The 21,978-nt window shown below is 33.9% G+C and overlaps 1 protein-coding gene across 2 annotated transcripts in view; it reads right to left on the bottom strand.

Annotated features, from left to right (window-relative positions):
* The window catches only part of SWT1 (SWT1 RNA endoribonuclease homolog), a 103,861-nt gene that overhangs the window by 56,220 nt on the left and 25,663 nt on the right, over nucleotides 1-21,978 (bottom strand). For both annotated transcript variants that reach the window (XM_087438909.1, XM_087438902.1), the window contains exons 7-13: nucleotides 21,144-21,282; nucleotides 19,918-20,019; nucleotides 19,340-19,528; nucleotides 13,679-13,772; nucleotides 6,318-6,463; nucleotides 4,697-4,860; nucleotides 2,310-2,448 (exon numbers count right to left, since the gene is read on the bottom strand). In XM_087438909.1, the coding sequence (XP_087295035.1) occupies nucleotides 2,310-2,448; nucleotides 4,697-4,860; nucleotides 6,318-6,463; nucleotides 13,679-13,772; nucleotides 19,340-19,528; nucleotides 19,918-20,019; nucleotides 21,144-21,282 (973 nt within the window). The remainder of the gene's footprint in view (nucleotides 1-2,309; nucleotides 2,449-4,696; nucleotides 4,861-6,317; nucleotides 6,464-13,678; nucleotides 13,773-19,339; nucleotides 19,529-19,917; nucleotides 20,020-21,143; nucleotides 21,283-21,978) is intronic.

Raw genomic sequence — 21,978 nt, 5'->3', positions numbered from 1 at the left:
TAGACACAACATAAAGAAATCTACGTGGTTGAAATAGTTTAATGCTTATATAAGGTCAATAATTATTTAGATTCAAGTTAATATGGATAACAAAGTCATAAAAAGCTACTACTCATTTTCCATACAATATTCTATGAACTAACCTAAGGATACATGTTTGATATACTGAAGTTAAGCATATGTATAATTCAACAGCTGAGGATATTAAAAGATTAAAAGATAGTAAACAAAATAATAAACTGTGGTTTTTCTAATTCAAAATTATTTTAGAGCAGAAGACATTTTGATAATTCTATTACATATTCTTCACAAGTCAGTAAACATTAGGCATCAGATTCTTCTAGACAAAGGATCAATAAATTACACGCACAATGATTCCAAAAATGATCTTTTAGCAGAAGGAACAGTCACCATCTTTTTCACTTTCTTTCCCTATTGCCAGTTAGAGCTGTTGCCTACTACCTCTAAGCTGCATGTAAGAGCGAAACACTGCCCACCGTGAGAAAAACAGACAAATGGAAGATGGCAATTAGACACCCTCTGTTCAAAACTAAATCTTGTTCAAGATCATACATGGTTTATGGATTTTCTCTTTTGATAGAATCAACTAAGTTATGCCCCTAGTAAAAGATATGAAATATGTTTCTATATAACTTATAAAACTGCTTTGAAGACATGTCCAGTATTTTGTTCCATGTCCCTTAAATAATAATACCCCTAATAAATAAATTCCATAGTTAAAGACAATGCCTGGAAAGTATCTTTATTTTAAAAATTGGTAACTTTTAAAAATAGATATTCATACAACATCTACCATGTATAAGCCATAAGGCACTAACTAGGAACTTTATATCCCCTGGAGGAATTTTTAAAGATAGAAAACATTTTCAAAGAGTTTATACTTCAGGGGAAAGAGAGAGAGAAGTGGTATACCTACCACAGAATTTGTTTTTATTTTTGTTTTGTCTTAGCTTCCAAGAAGCTTAGCGTTAAAATCTGTGTTCAAGTGATACAATAATTGTTTGCTTATGTTTTATGGTAAAACTATCTTTCTTATTCTTCACTACCTGGCTCTTGCACCTTTAAACCTAATTTAAACCCTCTTGTCATCAGATTGTTATTTAATAACCCTCTTACACTCACAGTTACTTTTTTAAAGTAGACAGGATATAACTAATACATAAAATAATAAACAGATCACTTCATGTTAGGAGTTCAAAAAGAGTTAAGAACCAACTGAGCATCCTAATAATGGTTAGTTATACTTTGCTTTTTTTTTTTTTTAAAGATTTTATTTATTTATTTTTCCCCCAAAGCCCCAGTAGATAGTTGTCTGTCATAGCTCCACATCCTTCTAGTTGCTGCATGTGGGACGAGGCCTCAGCATGGCCGGAGAAGCGGTGCGTCGGTGCGATCCCAGGATCCGAACCCGGGCCGCCAGCAGCGGAGTGCGCGCACTTAACCGCCAAGCCACGGGGCCGGCCCTATACTTTGCTTTTTAAAGGTACAGCAATACAAATCTAGCTATTTGACTTTGGACAAATCACTTACCCTCTCAGGGTTAGTTTCCTTGATCATAAAACATGTGCTTTAACAACATTAGATTAGTGCTTTTCAAATCTTTTTCCTCTTAGCAGAGAAACTTTTTTTCAAATCTTACATGGAATCTCCATATATAAACAGATAAAAAGAAAGCTGCATGACTAAAGTTGGAGTTGAGGGACAAAGGCCTTACCAGGCTCCCATCAACCTTTCCACATCCAATCTGTGGCAACTTCAGAGGCACTGCAAGAAGGTTCTGTGCAACATCATTTAAAAACCACCACCTAAACGCCTGACTATAGTCTCTTCTGCTTCTAAAATTCACTGTGCACCAAAGCCAAAGGTTTCCTATTCCTTATCCATATATTTTAGATCAAAACCTTGATACATTATTTTTGAAATTAGTACATGAAATGTGGTCAAAGTTTGCATGTTAAACACAGTGAGAAATGAAAAAAATCTAAATAATTCTATTTGCATACCTGAATAAACTGTAAAATATGGTTTAAAAAGTTTTCAAACATTATTAAAAATTATATACTCACAATATTCAGTAACATCAACAATGATACCATTAATAGTCATAAGCTCTATGAACTGCATCCATTCAACCAGCTGCCACAAATTCCTTTTAGAAATTACTAGTAGAAATGAATGATTAAGAACTAATTGACAGATTTTTTATTAATTCATCTTCACATTTCATGGAGTATATCTCCTAGTCTGACTTGAACAACACTGCTAAATACAAAATAAAAGATTCATACCTTTATAGAGATTCTCATACAGGCTCTCAATGGTTAAAAGCAAGTTCTTTTCCATAACTAATCCAAAGACAGCCAACCAATGTTTTCTAAAGCACTGTAATAAATGTATTAGAGTCCATGGTGGTTTCAAGTACAGCATCTAAAAAGTATTTAGAAAAATTAGCATCTATTGATTTATTTATTATTCTTATTATTAAAAAGTACCCATTTAGGAATTTCTACATATATTTCCAGGCAAAATATAGTTAAATTCTTTTTAAACTAAAAGATGTTTTATTAAAAGCCAATCATAATCTTAAAGGCTAATTCCATTGCAAATTGCTTTTGTAAAATTCATATTAGTATTAATCCTTATAGTTTCAGAAACTATACATGCAAAAAGAAAGCATAGTTCTAAATAGAAAAAGCACAGTTTTAATCAGCAAAGGTTGTCAATCTACTTTTCAACACAGTTATTTCTATGAGGAAATCAACCTAATTATTTCATATAACTGGGGAAAAAAAATCTATATAGAAAACAGTCGTCAATGCAAATCAAAACTACAATGAGATATCACCTCATGCCCGTCAGAATGGCTATAATTAACAAGACAGGAAACAACCTGTGTTGGAGAGGATGTGGAGAGAAGAGAACTCTCATACACTGCTGGTGGGTGTGCAAACTGGTGCAGCCACTATGGAAAACAGTACGGAGATTCCTCAAAAAGTCAAGGATAGAACTACCATAGGATCCAGCTATTCCACTGCTGGGTATTTATCCAAAGAACTTGAAAACACCAATGCGTAAAGATACATGCACCCCTGTGTTCATTGCAGTGCTATTCACAATAGCCAAGACTTGGAAGCAACCTAAGTGCCCATCAAGGGACAAATGGATAAAGATGTGGTATATATACACAATGGGATACTCCTCAGCCATAAGAAACGATGAAATCCAGCCATTTGTGACAACATGGATGGACATTGAGGGTATTATGCAAAGTGAAATAAGTCAGAGGGAGAAGGTCAAATATCACATGATTTCCTTCATGAAGTAGTAGATAATAACAACAATAAACAAACACATAGAGACAGAGATTGGATTGGTGGTTACCAGAGGGGAAGGGGGGAGGGAGGAGGGCGAAAGGGATAATTCGGCACATGTGTGTGGTGATGGCTTGTAATTAGTATTTGGGTGGTGAACATGATGTAATCCATGCAGAAACAGAAGTATAATGATGTACACCTGAAATTTATACAATGTTATAAACCAATGTTACTGCAATAAACAAAAAAATTAAAAAAAAAAAAGAAAACAGTCGTCAACTATGATCTACACTTGGTATACTCTTGCAAAGACGTTTATAGAGATTGATCATTTAGTACCAAAAGATGTCAGCATGTCCTTCCTTTTTTTTTTGGTGAGGAAGACTAGCCCTGAGCCAACATCTGTTGCCAATCCTCCTCTTTTTGTTGAGGAATATTGGCCCTGGGCTAACATCTGTACCCATCTTCCTCTATTTTATGTGGGACGCCTGCCACAGCATGGCTTGATAAGCAGTGCATAGGTCCGCGCCCAGGATCTGAACCTGCGAACCCCAGGCCACCAAAGTGGAGCACACGTAATACTTAACCGCTACACCACCAGGTTGGCCCCAGCATGTCCTTTTTTGAATCATTCATATGCAATGATTTTCCTAGACTCTATTATAAAATATCCAATTTAAGTCAACCCACCCAGAATCTTCTGATCATTCTTTGTCTTGGTTAAACAGTTGATAATATAATCAAGCAGCAAACATATCATACTGGCAAATATTAGCATCTCACTGAATATGTGGAATAGATACAGTCTACAATTGATGGGGAATAATGTTTCTCCTAGCTATAAATGTGAACAGCAAACAAACATTAAACTAAACTAAAAAGGCCACTATTGCCAAATGCTGTGTTTTACTGATTGCAGAAAAGATGTGTCTAAACAAAATTCAAAATATCTTGCTAATATGATCAAATTTATATTCTGAATCTCATATTTACATGACATAAGCCAAAACACACACTTCTTTTTCTGAATACATATTGCTAGACGAACTCCCCGTACAAGACATTTTGACTCAAATATGAGAGATGTTTTTGTGAATTCAATTTAAGCTCCATGGAGCAACGTGGTTGATATACAGTAGATGAACAATAAATATTTGTTCACTGAAAAAATGAATGATAAAATATAGTCCTAATCTTTAGGAAATGTCCATCAATTAACTTTCCAAAAGGTTTTTCAAAAACTTCAAGAAAAAATATAATATGATATAGATTATTACAATGAAGCTTAATATTTCTTAAAATAAGGCAACAAATCTTTAGCAATAAAAGAAATTTTCAACTAATAGAGTTGAAATAATCACCTCCATCCAAAGGTTTCCAAAAGCAATTTTCATTTCTGTTTCTAATATTGAAGATAAAGCTGTTCCAAGAGACTTTTCAAGATCAGATACGATGCTTTCAAGTAGAATGGGCAGTCCAGAATTTGTAGATTCTTCCTCACAGCTCTTTTCCAAAGACGTTGCTTCTTTAAAGCAAATAGTTACAGGCTTTGTTTAGGACACTAATAATAAATATTTTACATATACAATTAGTCTTAAGTGATAAATAATAAATATTTTATGTATATAATCAGTATTTGAATTACCTAGAAAACAAACCAATATTTTATTTAGAAACATGGATCTCTAGCATAGTTGTTTTAGATGCAACATAAATATGTTAGCAAATGCTTTATCTTTTTGATAAAAGGCAACTAAATATTTTAACTAAAATAGAAATTTAAGAAATGTGATATTTTAACTACAATTTTAATTTTATTATTTTCAAAAAAAGAAAAAATTAAAAGAACACTTTACATCTATTTATAATAGAAAACCAAGAACTATGGATCAAAATATGTTTTCTTCCAAAAGTAGTATATTTTTCCAATTGCAGCTCACATCAAGAAGGACAAAATATGTTTTGAAAAGACCAAAATCTCTGGCTTAAGTACCTTTATGCTCTCTCGTTTTAAAAAGAGCTTTTATTATTTAAATTAATATCATTTCATTACATTACTATTTTGATACCTGAAAAGAAATGCAATTTCTTTATTGCAAAATTCAAAATATTAAGTGGCTTATCTCTACAAATACAAACTAAGGATTTAAAATGACAGTAATATAATGGGCAAACTGAAAGCATGTCACCCCTGAAAAACCATACACTGGAATATCCTGTTACCCCTTCTAATGCCATTTTGAATATTATGACAAAAGAAATTTTAACCAAAAAGGTCAAATAAGCAGCATGTGCATATATGAATTGTTATGTAATTATATATAAAAAGTACATACAATATTAGAGACTTCAATACTTTCCCCACAGAGGAAAAAGGTGGGATGTATTTTTAAATTATGTCTAATGTAATATAATATATTATCAAATAACAAGCTATAGAACAGATTATTCTGGTGAAAAAAAAAGATAAAACAACAGTATTGCCTTTAGCTTTCTTAAGCATTAGTTTAAAATTTAAAAAAACTATTACTAGAGTCCTTTAAGTTTCTCTATTACTGAGTTTTTACTGTATTAATAGAAGGTTATGAATATAAAGCTAATTTTAGAAAGAAACGAAAAAATTCTCTCAACCTCAAATGAATATCTCCTGTAGCTACTACTAATTTAAAAGGTATACTCTGCGAGGTACAAAATAGCATGCATACAGTGATTATAAATATGTAAAGATGTGAGTGTACAGACAAAAATTCAAATTAATTTGTAAAAGTATATGTAGAAGGCAATAATGTTAATTGTTTTCTTTTGGATTACCATTATAATTTTTATTTATTTCTACCATTCACGTGCCAGTAAATATTCCAATGTTATTTTAAAGGTACAAGTTAGTAGTAAGTGAAACTTTACTATTAATTCCAATTGTTATCAATAATCTTAGTACATAAAATAAGATATACTTCTAATTATTTGTAGTAAGAATACTACCTGCTTTCAATTGTTGCTTAGATATACAAGGCTGATGACATACATCTGTGTTCAGAGATAAGTTTAATAACTCTGCACTCAATTCTTCTTTACTGAGTGACTTCACACCACTTATTAGGCCTTTGTTTCTTAAATTTCTATCATCCCTAAGGTTGAGGTTAGGAGGAAAAAATATTTTATTTTTTATAAGATAAATCACATGGCAACTCAAAACACATGGGATCTAATCAGAGGTTGTTGATTCTCAGCATATATATTAACAAAAGATAGTTTTTTTTAAACAGAGAAGATAAAGGAATTAACATAGAGTCACATCATATGAGTTTTTGAGAATAATAATAATTATTATATATTGTTTCCCTGGTACCAGTATTCTAAGCACTTTACATATATCAATCCATTTAATTCTCACAATAAACCTCTTAGGTGGAGTGGTACTAATTTTATTGCCATTTCACAGATGAGAAACTGAGGTGTAAAAAGGTTAAGTAACTTGTCCTGAGTTATACCTGGTTAGTGGAAGCTGGATTTGAACACAGGAATATGATCATCCAAAAAGAAATAAACATAGAGAGCCATAGTAAGAGAAATAATTTACACAGGGCAGGTAATTACAAATTTACTCTGAGTGAGCATGAGACAAATGGTGTGAATTTGTTACTTGCTGAAAGAAGCCAGTATAATTAGAGCATAGCGTATGAGACCAATTTATGTGTCTACAGAGAAAGGAAAGGGCATTAATAAATGCAAACACATTTAAGGGCTTCAATGGGGAAGTGACATGATCACATCCGTGTTTATTAAATTGTTGTTCTGGAGTCCAGCAGGCTTCCAGTTTTTCTTAAGGGCAGAGTAGCTTGGTCAGACTAACCCTCCCACAGATGAGAATTAGAAAATCTGAACAACAACAAAAAAACTATTTGTTTTTTTTGTTATTTTTGGTTTTTTTGTGAGGAGATCAGCCCTGGGCTAACATCTGCCAATCCTCCTTTTTTTTTTGGCTGAGGAAGACTGGCCCTGGGCTAACACCCATGCCCATCTCCCTCCACTTTATATGGGACGCCACCACAGCACGGCTTGCCAAGCAGTGCGTCAGTGCACGCCCAAGATCTGAACAGGCGCACCCCCGGCCGCCACAGCAGAGTGCACGCACCCAACCGCTTGCGCCACCGGGCTGGCCCCAAAAAAGCTATTTGAAGGCACTAGAGAGCAATACAATGCAGGCAGAAGCTGGAGGGGAATCTACCCTCAAGACATAGACACTACACTGGTGAAAGCTACAAGTTTCTATCTTTTTGCCTGAGGGCATTCCCCAATTCATCAATGGCTTATGACAGAGAGCCACAGCCTTAGTGGCTTGAAATATCAGAAGACAATGTTCAGAGTTGGCCAGAGCAGATAGAAAGATAAGGGGAAAACTGAAGAAGGAAGGAAACCACCGGGCAAGTGAGCCCTAAAATCTGCATATAAATTCTGCCCCCGCAAAAAAACAACACACTGCCAAGAGACAAAGCAATCAATAGAACCAGATTCAGATATGACACAGATGTTGAAGCTATCTGATAGGGAATTCAAAATAATTTTGATTAATATGTTAAAGGCTTCAATGGAAAAGGTGAATAGCATGCAAAATCAAAGGGGCAGTTTCAACACAGATGAAAATCATAATATCAAATGGAAGTGCTAGCAATTAAAAAAAAAACACAGTTATCAGAAATGAAGAATGCCTTCAACAGGCTCCTCAGCAGACCTGACATATGCAAGAAAAGAAAAACAAACTTGAAGACAGGTCAACAGAAATTACCCAAACTGAAACAAAAAGAGTTTAAAAGGTTAAAAAAAAAAACCCAAGAGCTGTGGGACAAAATCAAACAGCCCAACACACATGTATGTATTAGTTATCTATTGCTGTGTACCAAGTTATCATAAAACTTAGCATCTTAAAACAAACACTTATTATCTCTCACAGCTCCTAAGAGTCTGGAATCTGGCAGCAGCTTGACTGGATGGTTCTGGCTCAGGGTCTCTCACAAGGTTGGAGCAAGCTATTGCCTAGGGTTGCAGCCATCTCAAGGTTAACTGGTGCTCATTCATGTGGCTGTTGGTAGGCCTTAGCCCCTTGCTGGTTCTTGACTGGAGGCTTCAGTTTCTCACCATGTAGGCCTCTCCATAGGGCTGCTCACAGCATGGCAGCCTGCTTCCCCAGAAGAAGTGATCCAAGAGAGAAGAGGAAGCAAGAGAGTGACCAAGAAGGAAGTCCTAGTCTTTCATAACCTAATCTTAGAAGTGACATACCATCGCTTCTGACGTATGTTCTTTGTCACACAGACAACCAAGCCTGGTACAATGTAGGAGGGGACTACACAAAGGCATTAACACTAAGAGGCAGGGATCATTGGGGTCATCTTGGAGGTTGGCTACTACAGTGCAATTCTGTAATAAAAGAGGAAAAAAGAGGGAACGGGGCAGAAGAAATATTTGAAGAAATAACAACTAAGAATTTTCCAAAATTAAAGATAGACACCAAACTACAGATCCAAGAAGCTCAAGGAACACTGAGCAGGATAACTTCCCTCATCTCTACCCCCTCCCCCACATACACACACAAACACATTGCCATATCTGCTAAAAACTGCTAAAACAAACTTAAAAAAAATCAAAAGGCAAAGAAAAAAATCCTGAAAGCAATGAGAGGGAAAAAAGACACATGTTACATACAGAGGAATAAAGATAACATTTATAGCAGACTTCTCATCAGAAATCACATAAGCTAAAAGAAAATGGAGTGACATCTTTAAAATACCAGAAGAAAAAAAAAGTGAACCCAGAACTGTATATCCAGTGAAAATATCTTTCAAAAATAAGCAAGAAATAATGACATTATCAGGCAAACCAAACCAGAAAATTCATTGCCAACAAACTTACTCATGTCAAAAAAAGTTGTTTAGGCAGAAGTAATATGACACCAGACAGAAACTTGAATCTATAAAGAGCAATGAGAATGCTAAAAGTGAAATGCAAGGTTAAAATATTGATTTTTATTATTTTTAATTGCTTTAAATGGTAAATGACTGAAGCAAAAATAGTAGCAAACTATTATCTGTTTATTGTTTCATAAAGCTAAAAATATAAGACAATGACATCACAAAGGATGGCAGAAAGAAACTGGGAACATACTTTTATAAGATCCTTACACTACACGTGAAGCAATATAGTATTATTTGAAGGTAGACTTGGACCAAGTAAAGATGTATATTGTAAACACTAGGGCAACCATTAAGTTTTATCAAAATGGTATAAATAAGCCAATAACAAAGATAAAACGGCACCATAAAAAATAACCTAGGAAAAAGAGAAAGAACAGATGAAACAAATAGAAAATAATTAGCAAAATGGTAGATTTTGATCCAACCAATTAAATGTCAATGGTATAAACTCATCAACTTAAAGACAGACATTGTCAGATTGGACAAATGTACCAACTATATGCTATCCACAAAATACTTACTTTAATATAAAGACACAGATAGGTTAAAAGTAAATAGATGGAAAAAGATATACCACATAAATACTAACCAAAACAAAACTGGAATAGTAATATTAATAATAAACAAAGGACATTTCAGAACCAGGAATATTATCAGAAACAAAGAGAGACATTATATAATGAGAAAAGGGTCAATTCTCCAAGAACGGAATCCTAAACAATCCTAAAAGTGTATGCATCTTACTACAGAGCTTCATAATACACGAAGTAAAACAAACAGAACTGAAAGGAGAAGTAAACAAATTCACAATTATAGTTGGAAATCTCAATACTCTTCTTTCAGTAATCATAGAATAAGTGGACAGATGATCAGTAAGGTTATACAAGACCTGAACGACACTATCAACCAACTTGATCTAATTGAAATTTATAGAATACTCCACCCACAAAAGCAGAATACACATTCTTTTAAAGTGCACATAAAACATTCACTAAGGTAGACCATGTTCTTGGCCATAAAACAAACTTTAACAAATTTAAAAGAATAGAAATCATGGGCTGGCCCCGTGGCTTAGCGGTTGAGTGCGTGTGCTCCACTGCCAGTGGCCCGGGTTCGGATCCCAGGCGCGCACCGACGCACCACTTCTCCCCCCATGCTGGGGCCGTGTCCCACATACAGCAACTAGAAGGATGTGCAGCTATGACATACAACTATCTACTGGGGCTTTGGAGGGAAAAAATAAATAAATAAAATCTTAAAAAAAAAAAAAAGAATAGAAATCATATAAATTACGTTTTCAAGCCTAGCAGAATTAAAGTACAAATAAATAACAAAAAGATAACTGGAAAATTTGCAAATAGTTGAATTAAGCAACGAACATCTAAATAACCTATGGGTCAAAAAGGAAATCATAAGGGAAATTATGAAGTATATTGAATTGAATGAAAATGAGAAAACAGCATATCAAAATTTGTGGGACGCAACTAAAGCTGTGCTTAAAGGCAAATCTACAGCAGTCGCAAATAAATGATCTAAGCTTCCACCTTAAGAAACTAGAAAAAGAGCACAAGGGGGCATAAGAGTATTTTCTGGGGTAACAGAAGGGTTCTATATATCAAGCACGATGTGGGCTACACCAGTGTATCCATTGTCAACATCGTATAGTTAAGATTTGTGCATCTCAACATTGTAAGGTTTTTCCTCAGAATACAAAGAACTGTACAAAAATAACCATATGGGGGACAGGGAGTGGATGGAGATAGAGATAACAGAAGATGGCAGAATTTTGATAATTGTGCTAGCAGGGCACTTAGGAGTTTATTAACTCTTCTTCATTTTGAATATGTTGAAATTCTCCATAATGAAATTTTTTTAATTAAAGATTTACAAATAGGGGCTGGCTCCGTGGCTTAGTGGTTAAGTGCAAGTGCTCCGCTACTGGCGGCCCGGGTTCGGATCCTGGGCACGCACCGACGCATCACTTCCCCGGCCATGCTGAGGCCGCGTCCCACATACAGCAACTCGAAGGATGTGCAGCTATGACGTACAACTATCTACTGGGGCTTTGGGGAAAAAAAAAAGGAGGAAGAGTGGCAATAGATGTTAGCTCAGAGCCGGTCTTCCTCAGCAAAAAGAGGAGGATTAGCATGGATGTTAGCTCAGTGCTGATCTTTCTCACCCACACACAAAAAAAGAAAAAAAAAGATATTCTTACTAAGGCATTTAAAAAAAAAATTTACAAATACCATTATTATTTTTTGAAGAATAAATGAAGGAGAACAAGTGTGGGAGTAGAGAGCATAATTAGTCTTAGAGTAGAAAAGGAAGAAAAGAGGAAAAATAACATGGCTTGACATAGGATGGTGGCAGGGGAGATAAAGAAAAAAAGACCATACAAGACTCACTAATTGACTGGATATAGATTATGAGGGAAAGGCAGGTATCAAAAATGACCTCTAGGTTTCTGGTGTTAGCAAGTGGAAGGTAGCACTTTTTATTCAGATGGAGGACAGTTTAGAAGGAAAGATCAGGGGCCGGCCCCGTGGCTTAGCGGTTAAGTGTGCGTGCTCCGCTGCTGGTGGCCTGGGTTCAGATCCCGGGCACGCACCGACGCACCGCTTCTCCGGCCATGCTGAGGCCACGTCCCACATACAGCAACTAGAAGGATGTGCAGCTATGACATACAACTATCTACTGGGGCTTTAGGGGGAAAAAAAATAAAATTAAAATAAAAAAATAAAATAAAATAAAATAAAAATAAAATAAAAAGAAGGAAAGATCAGGAGTTGATTTCTGGAGATAGCAGGTTCCAGATGTCTATGAGACACCCAAGCAGAGATATCAAATAAGTAGATGAATATACTAGTCTAGAGTTTAGAAGAGAGATATGGACTGGAGATCTTAACTAGGGGTTGCTTGCCCACACTTAGGATTGTAAATGTAAGTAAATCACTTAGAATGAAGTCTAGTATATAATATTATATAAGGGTTCTCCTATTACCATTACTATCAATTAATATTAATTATCCTCATCATCAGTCATTTAAGTAATATAAATGTATCCTTATAATAAGTAGGTGTGACTTACACAGTAGGCATGATTATCACCCTTTATAGAAAAAAATAAAAATAAAAAACAGCTCATGTGGAACATGATAATGCCAGAATTAAAAGAAAGGTTTGACTACCAATGTTCATTTCACTAAAAAATGCTATATCTGTTAATTCCAAAACAGTGATTGCAGAAATAATGGAGAATTGATAAAGTCTCACCAATTTATTTTCATTCTAAGTTGAACTAAAAAAATAATCACACAATAATTATCTCTCAAATTTAGCTTATCTCAAATTCAAAATGATTAACATATTACTAGTTCTATTTCAGCCTTCAACAAACTCCAAGATGATATATTACATCCTCAATCAAAAAATAATTTAAAACCTAGACATAGAAATCTCTAATATTTCATTTAACACCAAAAAGAACAACATTATCTTTGAAGACAGCTAAAATGATTATTGAGCAAGCCCCCTTATAAGAAAAATCTTAGGGCTCTTCATTTCTATAATCACTCCATTTCACAGAGAATTGAGGCATGATCATGAAATTATAAAAACTCCATTTTGCAGTGAATAAAATTCAGACTAAAGCTGCAAGTTAAAATTGCTCTTCTCAGTTCCTTCAGAGCCTTTTCTCATATATGATGAATACAATTTTGCTAACGTGGCTAGTTTTACTTTAGAACTAAGTTATGAAAATATTAATTGGGAATGCAGGAAAGGAAGGAGGAGGAAAAAACTCTTATGGAGGTCATTTTATATACTAGACACTATTCTAAGTCTTTTATATATATATTTTCTGACTAAATATAATAATCTCATGAGGTAGGTGTTACTATTCTCTCTCTATTTTACACATGAGAAAACTAAGTATAGCAACTTTCTGAGGTCACAAAGCTGCTAAGTGGTAGACCCAGGACTCCAACTCCATAACAGGCACCCAGGACATAAACCACCCTTCCCTACAAACTAATTAATTAATTAAATAGATTACCTTGCCTCATGACCAAAAAATGTCAGATTTTTATTTCCTAACTATTTTATTAGGATATTATATTGACTTTCCCCTGCTTTTTCAAAAGTTTTCTGAATATCATACAAATTAAACGGAAATGAAAGTTCATGAGATTCAAATCTCATTCTTCTATAGCTTAAACATTATAAGAATGTGAGATATAACAAAATGCTTACTGGCAGATTCAGAAAATTATGTATGTTTCTGAATCTTGGTATGGTGGATACAGTATGAGTTTTAAAAATTCTTTGGGATAAGTTGCTATTTTAAAAAAAGAGTAAAATGGCTATGAAACTCACGTGCACAAAATAACAAGAGAACAAGGGAATAATTCCTGGTACTGAAGACAGCATTTTAATACTCGGTCATCATTGTTCTCATCACTCAATCCATCTGCAAATTTAGCAAAAGTAACAATCAATAAGCACACTAAAAATCTGGATACTATATGAATAATCTAGGCTGTGTTTACAAATCAAAAACATCTAAAAGAAAGAAAACTTTTTAAAATAAAAAGAGGAAGGTAAGACACAGCAAAACAATGCCTTGCAAATTCTGGATCTAGAATTCAGGTAGCATATAGCTGTGAGTTTAATAAAGTGGTTAGTTTACTGCTAAAATGGAATAGGATATGCCTGTTAATAAACACAAAGGAAAGAAATGTGATCAGTAGGTTAAGTTCCACACTTGAAACCAAAAGCTAATAATTCCAGTCCCAGTGTAGTCACCTACAGATTATAAGTAAATTATATGATTACATCATGCTTAAAATTATCTCAACTTAAAAGAGGTCTGTAAAATGAGCAGCTGATCTACCAGCAACAGAACCACCTTCATGTGTCTGCTTTTCCTTAATCTCTAAGCAATAATATTTAGAGACGTATAGAAGGCAGCAATATGGGCCCCAGGCAGAGAACACCAAAAGTAATTTCTAACAAATGTTAATCAATGGCTGACAGAGCGTCCTATGGCTTTCTCCAAGCCTTAAAGCATGTAGTAATTTGGTTTTTGTGAAAATAATGTAATGTGTTGAAACAGGACCAAAGACAGTGTTTCTCATAAGTCCTTACACGACCTGCCTCAGAACTCCCTAGGGTGCCTGTTAATAATACAGACTGCAGGACCACACCCCAGACCCACTTCTGGATAAGAATCTTTGGAGCCTGGACCCAACGACTGATTCAAGTCCTTGACGAGTCTCTTACACACTAAAATTCAAGACATACCAGCCAATGAGCCTCAACTTTGTTCCTAGATTATAACCTTTTTTCCCTCAACTTTTAGCCTATATTACTTAGTCCTCTAAACATTCAAATTAGAAAACTCATTCATTCATGCAGTAAATATTTATATAGGGCCTGATCTGTGTCAGGTCCCTGTGCTAAGTAACTGGATATGCAAAGACAAACTCTTTAGGAGTTCACAATCTCGTCGTGAAGTCTAGACAGAACTCGACTGATCTCAGAGCATGAGTCTGAGGGAGATGTGATTCTTTAATCAGACAACCGATGAGCCAGACAGACATATATTACAGCAGTCAATTTTCCTTCGTTTAGCTCACAGAGTAAATACCACAATAATGCAAAATGGGCAACTCAAAATCATTAGTTAACTTTAAACAACTCAATTCAGCAGACGAAGGAAGGTTTAAAGGTTACAGTACAGGGCTCTAAAGGTATCAAAGTTCAAGATTATCTGTTCTATCACTTTTTCTAAGATACATAGGGCTGGAAAACACACCTAAAACTGCAAGAATATTCATGAAATATTTATTCAACAAATATTTTTGAGCATATGCTCAGGTACTGTTCAAAAGTGAACAAAACCAAGACTCTGGAAACAGACCAATCTGGGTTTGGATCCCTGCTTTCCCACTTACTAGACGTATAATCTTGGGCAAACCACTTAACCAGGAGGTTTAAATGAGAAAATTGATATGAAGCACTTGGCTCAGTATATGGTAATAGCAAGTGCTTTTTAAGTAATATATATTTATTACTTAAGACTCAGCTTCAATGGCACCTCAACCTCTACTCACGTATGACACTAAAATAAATTCTGTATAAATTACAGTTAACATGATTTTTAATATTTAATAGAATTTAAGCTTCTCAACAGCAGACTTTGTCTCATTCACTGCTGCAGCCCCAACATTTAGAACAGTGTCTGGTACAAATATTTGGCAAATAAATGAAACAACAAAAATATAAAAATGATAGAACAAACGTCTGGTGAGGAAGGTAGCAAATAACTTTATTTTTGCACTTAATTATTTTTACCTTATTATAAAAATAAAATAATTATAGAAAATCTGGAAAATTCAGAAAAATAAAGAAAATTAAAATAACTCATAATTCTATCAGCTGAATATAACCCGTATTCACCATCTATAAGTATATATACATAACCTAACAAATTTGGGTTTGTACTTGATATTCTTTTAAATCCTATTTTGTTTAATATTACATGTGATTAACATTTTTCAAAATATAGTATTTTCTCATATGGCTACAGCATTGTATGTAACTTCTCCAATTGTTAATCAGGTTGTTTCAAATTCTTTGCTGTATGAGTAATTCTGTGATGAACATCATTTATATAAATCACTGTGATCATCTGATTATTTCTTTAGGATACATTTTTAGAAACGGAATTATATCTTTAGGCTTCTTGATACACACTGATAAACTACTCTCCTCAAAATTTACTAATTCATATTCCCAAAGCATTGAAGCACTGTAAGTGTTCCTAGCAGCTGTTGGGAAGGAGAAACTTTCTAAGCTTAGAAGCAATAAAAAGAAATAATCAAGGAAAAAGTGAAAGATATAAACTAAAAATTTTTATACATAAGAAATTAACAATTTTAAAAACAGCAAACAGACAGGAAAATATTTGCAGTGAACAAAGGGCTGACTCATATTTCTTCTTTTGTGAATTACCTATTAATAATCTTTGTCCATTTAGTGGAAAGAGATGTTTACTTTTTCTAATCAATCTGTATAAGCTTTTCATATAATGAGGACACAAGAGAACTATTGCCTATTCCAGGCCATAAGCAATCAAGTACCATAATGTAACATATTAACTCAACCAATCTTCACAACCATTTTTTGAGCTGGAGGTTATTTCCCCCCAGTTCATTTACTCAGTTTCCTCACCTTTAACTTTCCCCAGGTCAGATTATAAACCCAGATCAATCAGATTTCAAATCCTATTCTCTTCTCAACATAATAAATACTACATCAAATAACTAAAATTTTGAAAAGAGTTAAGGACAAGGCTAAAATTATAGTTAACTAAGACTATTTAACATGGACTATCTGCATTCAACTTGTGGCACTTTTTTTTAAATGAAAAAATCCTTGTGTAAAAAAATATAATACTCAACGATATGTCAAAGAAAATAATACACGTAAATAAGTAATTATCAAAGTTGGCTGCAAATGTGCTTGACAGATGTAACGTGTAACAAAAATTCACTTTATTCTTGCCTTGCTCCAAATAAGTACTTTAACTTTACTCAATAATCCTGAATTGAGTTTTTTCATAAGAATTTCAGTTTATTACTAGAATATAAAAGGTAATTTTATCATGATGAAAATGACTAAAGATATGTCTAAAGAACATGATAAAATCATTACGAACAGAATAAATATATTAAGTTTGTTGGATTTTATATAAAGAATGTTTTAAATAATCAGACAGAAAATAATGATCCAGAGAAACACAAAGTACTTATGTGACATAGATAACGACACAAATAATCTATTATTACATCTACACCCTTATAACTAAAAGCAATTTCAGCAATTTAACAAAACTTACATCAAATAATACTATTCAAACATTAAAGTGAAATATGGATTTCAAGGAAGACACTCAGAAGTTGAAACAACACAGAAGTTTGAGACCACCACTACAATTTATCCTCCTTAAATCATCCAAAAGCACAGAGCCGGCCCCGTGGCTTAGCGGTTAAGTGCACGCGCTCCGCTGCTGGGGGCCCAGGTTCGGATCCCGGGCGCGCACCGATGCACCGCTTCTCCGCCCATGCTGAGGCCGCGTCCCACATGCAGCAACTGGAAGGATGTGCAGCTATGACATACAACTATCTACTGGGGCTTTGGGGGAAAAAAATAAATAAATAAAAATTTAAAAAAAAAAAAAATCATCCAAAAGCACGGATTGAAGAAGTCAAAGCATCAAAAAAGTGCATGAAAATGGAAGTCAAAAGAAACCTAACAAGCATCAATAAATAATAAATGTAGCCAAAATATCTATTCTAAAATGGACTCTTCTGAAGTAATTTTCAAAGCCAATCTATTCAAGGAATAGATATTCTGTCTACAACAAGTTCTTAACCTCTCTGTGTCTCAATTTCCTCATTAATAAAATGGGGCTAATAAAAGTCTCTTCCATAAGTACTATAAGATTTGAATGGGATATTAGCTGTAAAGCACTCAGAAAAGGGTCCGGAGAATAATGGCCATATAAGTATTATCTATTATTATTATTATCTATATTATTATATAATAAAATATAATTTGTATCAACAAAGTAAAAAAAAATAAAAGATTAAGAGTAAGAAAAATAAGGATTGCGGCTTTACCAAAATGATAGTTTAGATCAGGGGTTAATTTTATTAATTGTGTGGTTGTTTAAAAATAAAGTCTTATCTGTTAGCAACACATACCAAAGTATTTACGAGTAAAAACGATATGATATGTTATCTGGGATTTGCTTCAAACTACTGCAGGAGTTCCAGGAGTTGGGAGACAAGTGGAAAAGAAAAGGAGAGAATAAACAAGAATAGCAAAATGTTGCAAATTATCGAAAATGAGTGATAGGGACATAGGGATTCATTATATTATTCTATTTCTGCATGTGAAATTTTTCATAATGAAAAGTAAAAAAAAAAAAGACTAAGATGTTCAATTTAATACAATGTGTTCAAACATTTTAATATTTTCTTGACTCTAATAAGTGATATTTACTTGTGGTCTTCCTTTAAAAGCTCTTAAACATATCACATGAAGTTACTTCTCAAAATGCATAAGCATACTTCTCAAAATGGTATCTGGAATATACCAAGAGCTAATAAATATTTGTAACGGGAATGAATGGATGGATGGTAGAGGCCCTTTTTTCCCAAAGAGTTAAGACTAAATAGCTGTGCCAAAAGGCTTCTCAGCATTAATACCATGATTAGATTCATTTCAGGATGAAGTCTTTCATATCTTATGGTGAATATGAGTAGAGTAGACAACATAAATCCACGATATTTAAAATAATGTAAATCTACATATATAAATAAATCTGAGTTAGAAAGAAACAAATTTTTGAAGAATGAAATAAATCCTCTAAATGTACATATAAACTCTGCAGAGGCAACAGTGTTGCTTTACACACAGATTTTTTTCTAAAAAGTTATAAAAAACAAAGAACATACTTGGGTTCTAAGACTAGAGTGATTTAAAAATAACTTAAAAGAAATTAATACGGAAAAAAAAAATCAAGAGAAAATCCATAGACTTTTATTAGAAGAACATCTCTTTATGACAGATTCTGACAACCAGAGGAAAACAATGCCCGCCTCTGCATTATACTAACTGCATGCAGTGATAGATTAGAAACCTAGATCACTGACTGGCCTCATCACTCAACAACGGTATTTTAAAAAAAGAATCCAAAGTACTGTAATATAGTCAACCATGCATACAGAACTATACAGTCACTATCTGCGAAGTATAGACATGATTTAAGGTGGTCTAGAAGCAGAAAAATAAAAATCAAAGACTCCAAACCAAGCCTAATAGAATACCCCAAACCATCATCATGTCCTGCGTTTCACATTCCAATGGTTATAAATCTTTTAAAAGTTTTGCACCATTTCCCTCCAATAATGAGTCCGCACCCAAACAAATCTTAATCAGGAAGCATCCTGAGAGAAGAATACTTACAAAGTTTTTGAGATGCAAGTTGTATTGACTGACCCCATAGCTTTCTATCTTGATTTTTAAGACTGTCATTGATGAAATGAACTGCAGGTATAGCTTTGTGCTGGGCATGTTTTAGCAGTTTTCCTGCCTTCATACGATCTAGCTCTTGCACAACCACCCAGGGAATTATTAACACAAGTGTGTCAAAACCTAAAAAATAAAAATATTTCTTAGAAGTCAACAAATATTTATTGAGCTACTCAATTGAACTGCTGTAGGAGAACTGAAAGTTTTAAAATAAGGAATTCATAATCTAAATGAAGAGGTAATACATAAAAAATGAAAAATAAAACAGATGTAAGTGTCAAAAGAATGTTACAAAAATAAATACCATTAGAGATCAAAGAAGAGTAAGTTTAGATTACTAGGTTAACCTGTGAAGGCTCTTCTTTTTTACTTAAGCTGCTTATGCTTAATATGTATGTGCTTAATAGCATACCCAAGGGAAATGCATTTGTGGGGGAAAAAACCCACATCACTGTTAATAATAAATATCAACTCAAATAAGAAATCAGAAACAGTAAATATTTTATAAATACCTGAGATTTCCGTTGTCTTCAAAATTTTAACAAATTTGAGATGATTCATCAGAATATTTGTGTCAATAACAATTAGAAGCTTTTTGTCTGAAGCAGTATTTGCTAGAGAAAAAGAGCAAAGTTAAGATTTGATGACACTTGATAATGGAGTTGTATAATAACTAAAATTCTGACACCACAGAACTTTGGTGGCATTCTTAAGATAAGGTGGAACTTTAGACAACAAAAACAAAAATGAATTTACTCCAATTCTTATTTAAGAACAATCAGTGTTTAATTATCCACCAGTAGAATATTATGAATTGCTTATGAATTTTAAATCATAAACTGACTTGCCCCAGTACTAACTATGTTGCCAAACCCTGTCTTGTATCACTGGTAGTTGAGCACTTAGGAATTATAAGCTAATTTTAATATATTCTGAGTAAAATATAATTGAAAAGATAAATATGTATAAAAGAAAGAAAACAGATAATAATACTAGCACTGTTATTTCATAGGGCCATTGTGAGGATCAGATAAGTTAATGCACAGGAAAAGAGTAAACTGAAAAATGCAATGTGAATGTAACGTAGCATTACTATTTTTTTTTTTATGAGGAAGATCAGCCCTGTGCTAACATCCATCCTCCTCTTTTTTGCTGAGGAAGATTGGCCCTGGGCTAACATCCATGCCCATCTTCCTCTATTTTACATGGGACACTGCCACAGCATGGCTTGACAAGTGGTGACGTCGGTGTGCGCCCGGGATCCAAACCTGCGAACCCTGGGCCACCGAAGAGAAGCGTGCGCAGTTAACCGCTGCACCACCAGGCTGGCCCCTCGTAGCATTACTATTTTTATAAACACAATTCAAGACAGTGTACTAATAGATTTTGGATAATATCTATCATTATCTTCTCCCAGTAGTAAGAACGATCAAAATTTTATATATAAATAAGAAATACATGAATATAATATCTTTGAGCAATTTGCAATATTTCTGATCAGTGCTTTATGTAGCTGAAATTTCTAAAAGGTATGATTAAGAGCAAGAATAAAAGAGAGCTCATAACTCTTATTATTGCCCCTTGGCAGAAAGAGAAAATATGTCTAACTGCCTAATAATGTGATATATATAAATAAGTGATAAGATAAATATTAGACCTGATTCCTATAGCCAAAAGAAATATACTTTCTTAATTCTTAAGAAAGCACAGGAGATCATAAACATTATCATATACATACAAGGTATACCAGCAGAGGAGTGTACATCATCTTCCACCACGTCAATTTCCATACTCGTTAACTCTCCAGAAGGTGGAACCACAGGTAAATCCATACTTTGTCCCACACGTGCAGCATGAAGCTCTTCTACTATCTGCATCTAAATTGTAAAAGACCCGCAGTAAAATATTTTCAATTATTTACTCTGCAGATTAATAAGAGAAGAAAGCAATTAATTCTTAATTCATTTAAGATGAGATGGTTTGTGGAAAGAAAAAATTTACAAAAATATGGAGGCAGCATGGTAAATGAATAGAGATTTATAAACATACACAGGGTTTTTAAAATAGCTCTTCTCTTATTACTTCTGTAACCTTAGGCAAGCAAATTATTTAACTATCTTGGGTCTCAGTTTGTTCATCTACAAAATAGGAATGTAAATATCTATCTCCTTTTAGTACTTTTGTGAGGATTAAGCGAAATAACGTGAAGCTCCTCATACAGAGCCTAGTACTCAGTAGACCTTCAAAATAAGCTAATTGTCATTCCCATTATCACTTCAAAGTACTTTAGGAGCCAAAAACGTTTTTAGCTGGATGATGAGTGCTCTTCTTGAGATTTCTAAGACTGTTTATGAACCATCAAAAACTTAAGTCTAGCTATTAAGACCCTTCTCACTTCAGGGGAGTAGTTCCCTGATGTACTTTGATGCAAAGAACTGAAAATATAATTCAGCTTTAGAGTAGAGGCGAGAAATCTTTCTCCTACCAAGGGGCACTGACCCACAAGACAGAAGAATACAACTGATTTTCACAAATAAAAGCATTCAACATGGTTTTAAAGTCTTCTTTAAATA

Source organism: Ceratotherium simum, chromosome 2 (genome assembly GCF_057802395.1).
Source record: "Ceratotherium simum simum isolate JZ-2026a chromosome 2, ASM5780239v1, whole genome shotgun sequence".
NCBI classification, from domain to species: domain Eukaryota; kingdom Metazoa; phylum Chordata; class Mammalia; order Perissodactyla; family Rhinocerotidae; genus Ceratotherium; species Ceratotherium simum.
Note: the sequence above shows the minus strand (reverse complement) of the source record. Positions and strands in the feature narration are given on the sequence as shown.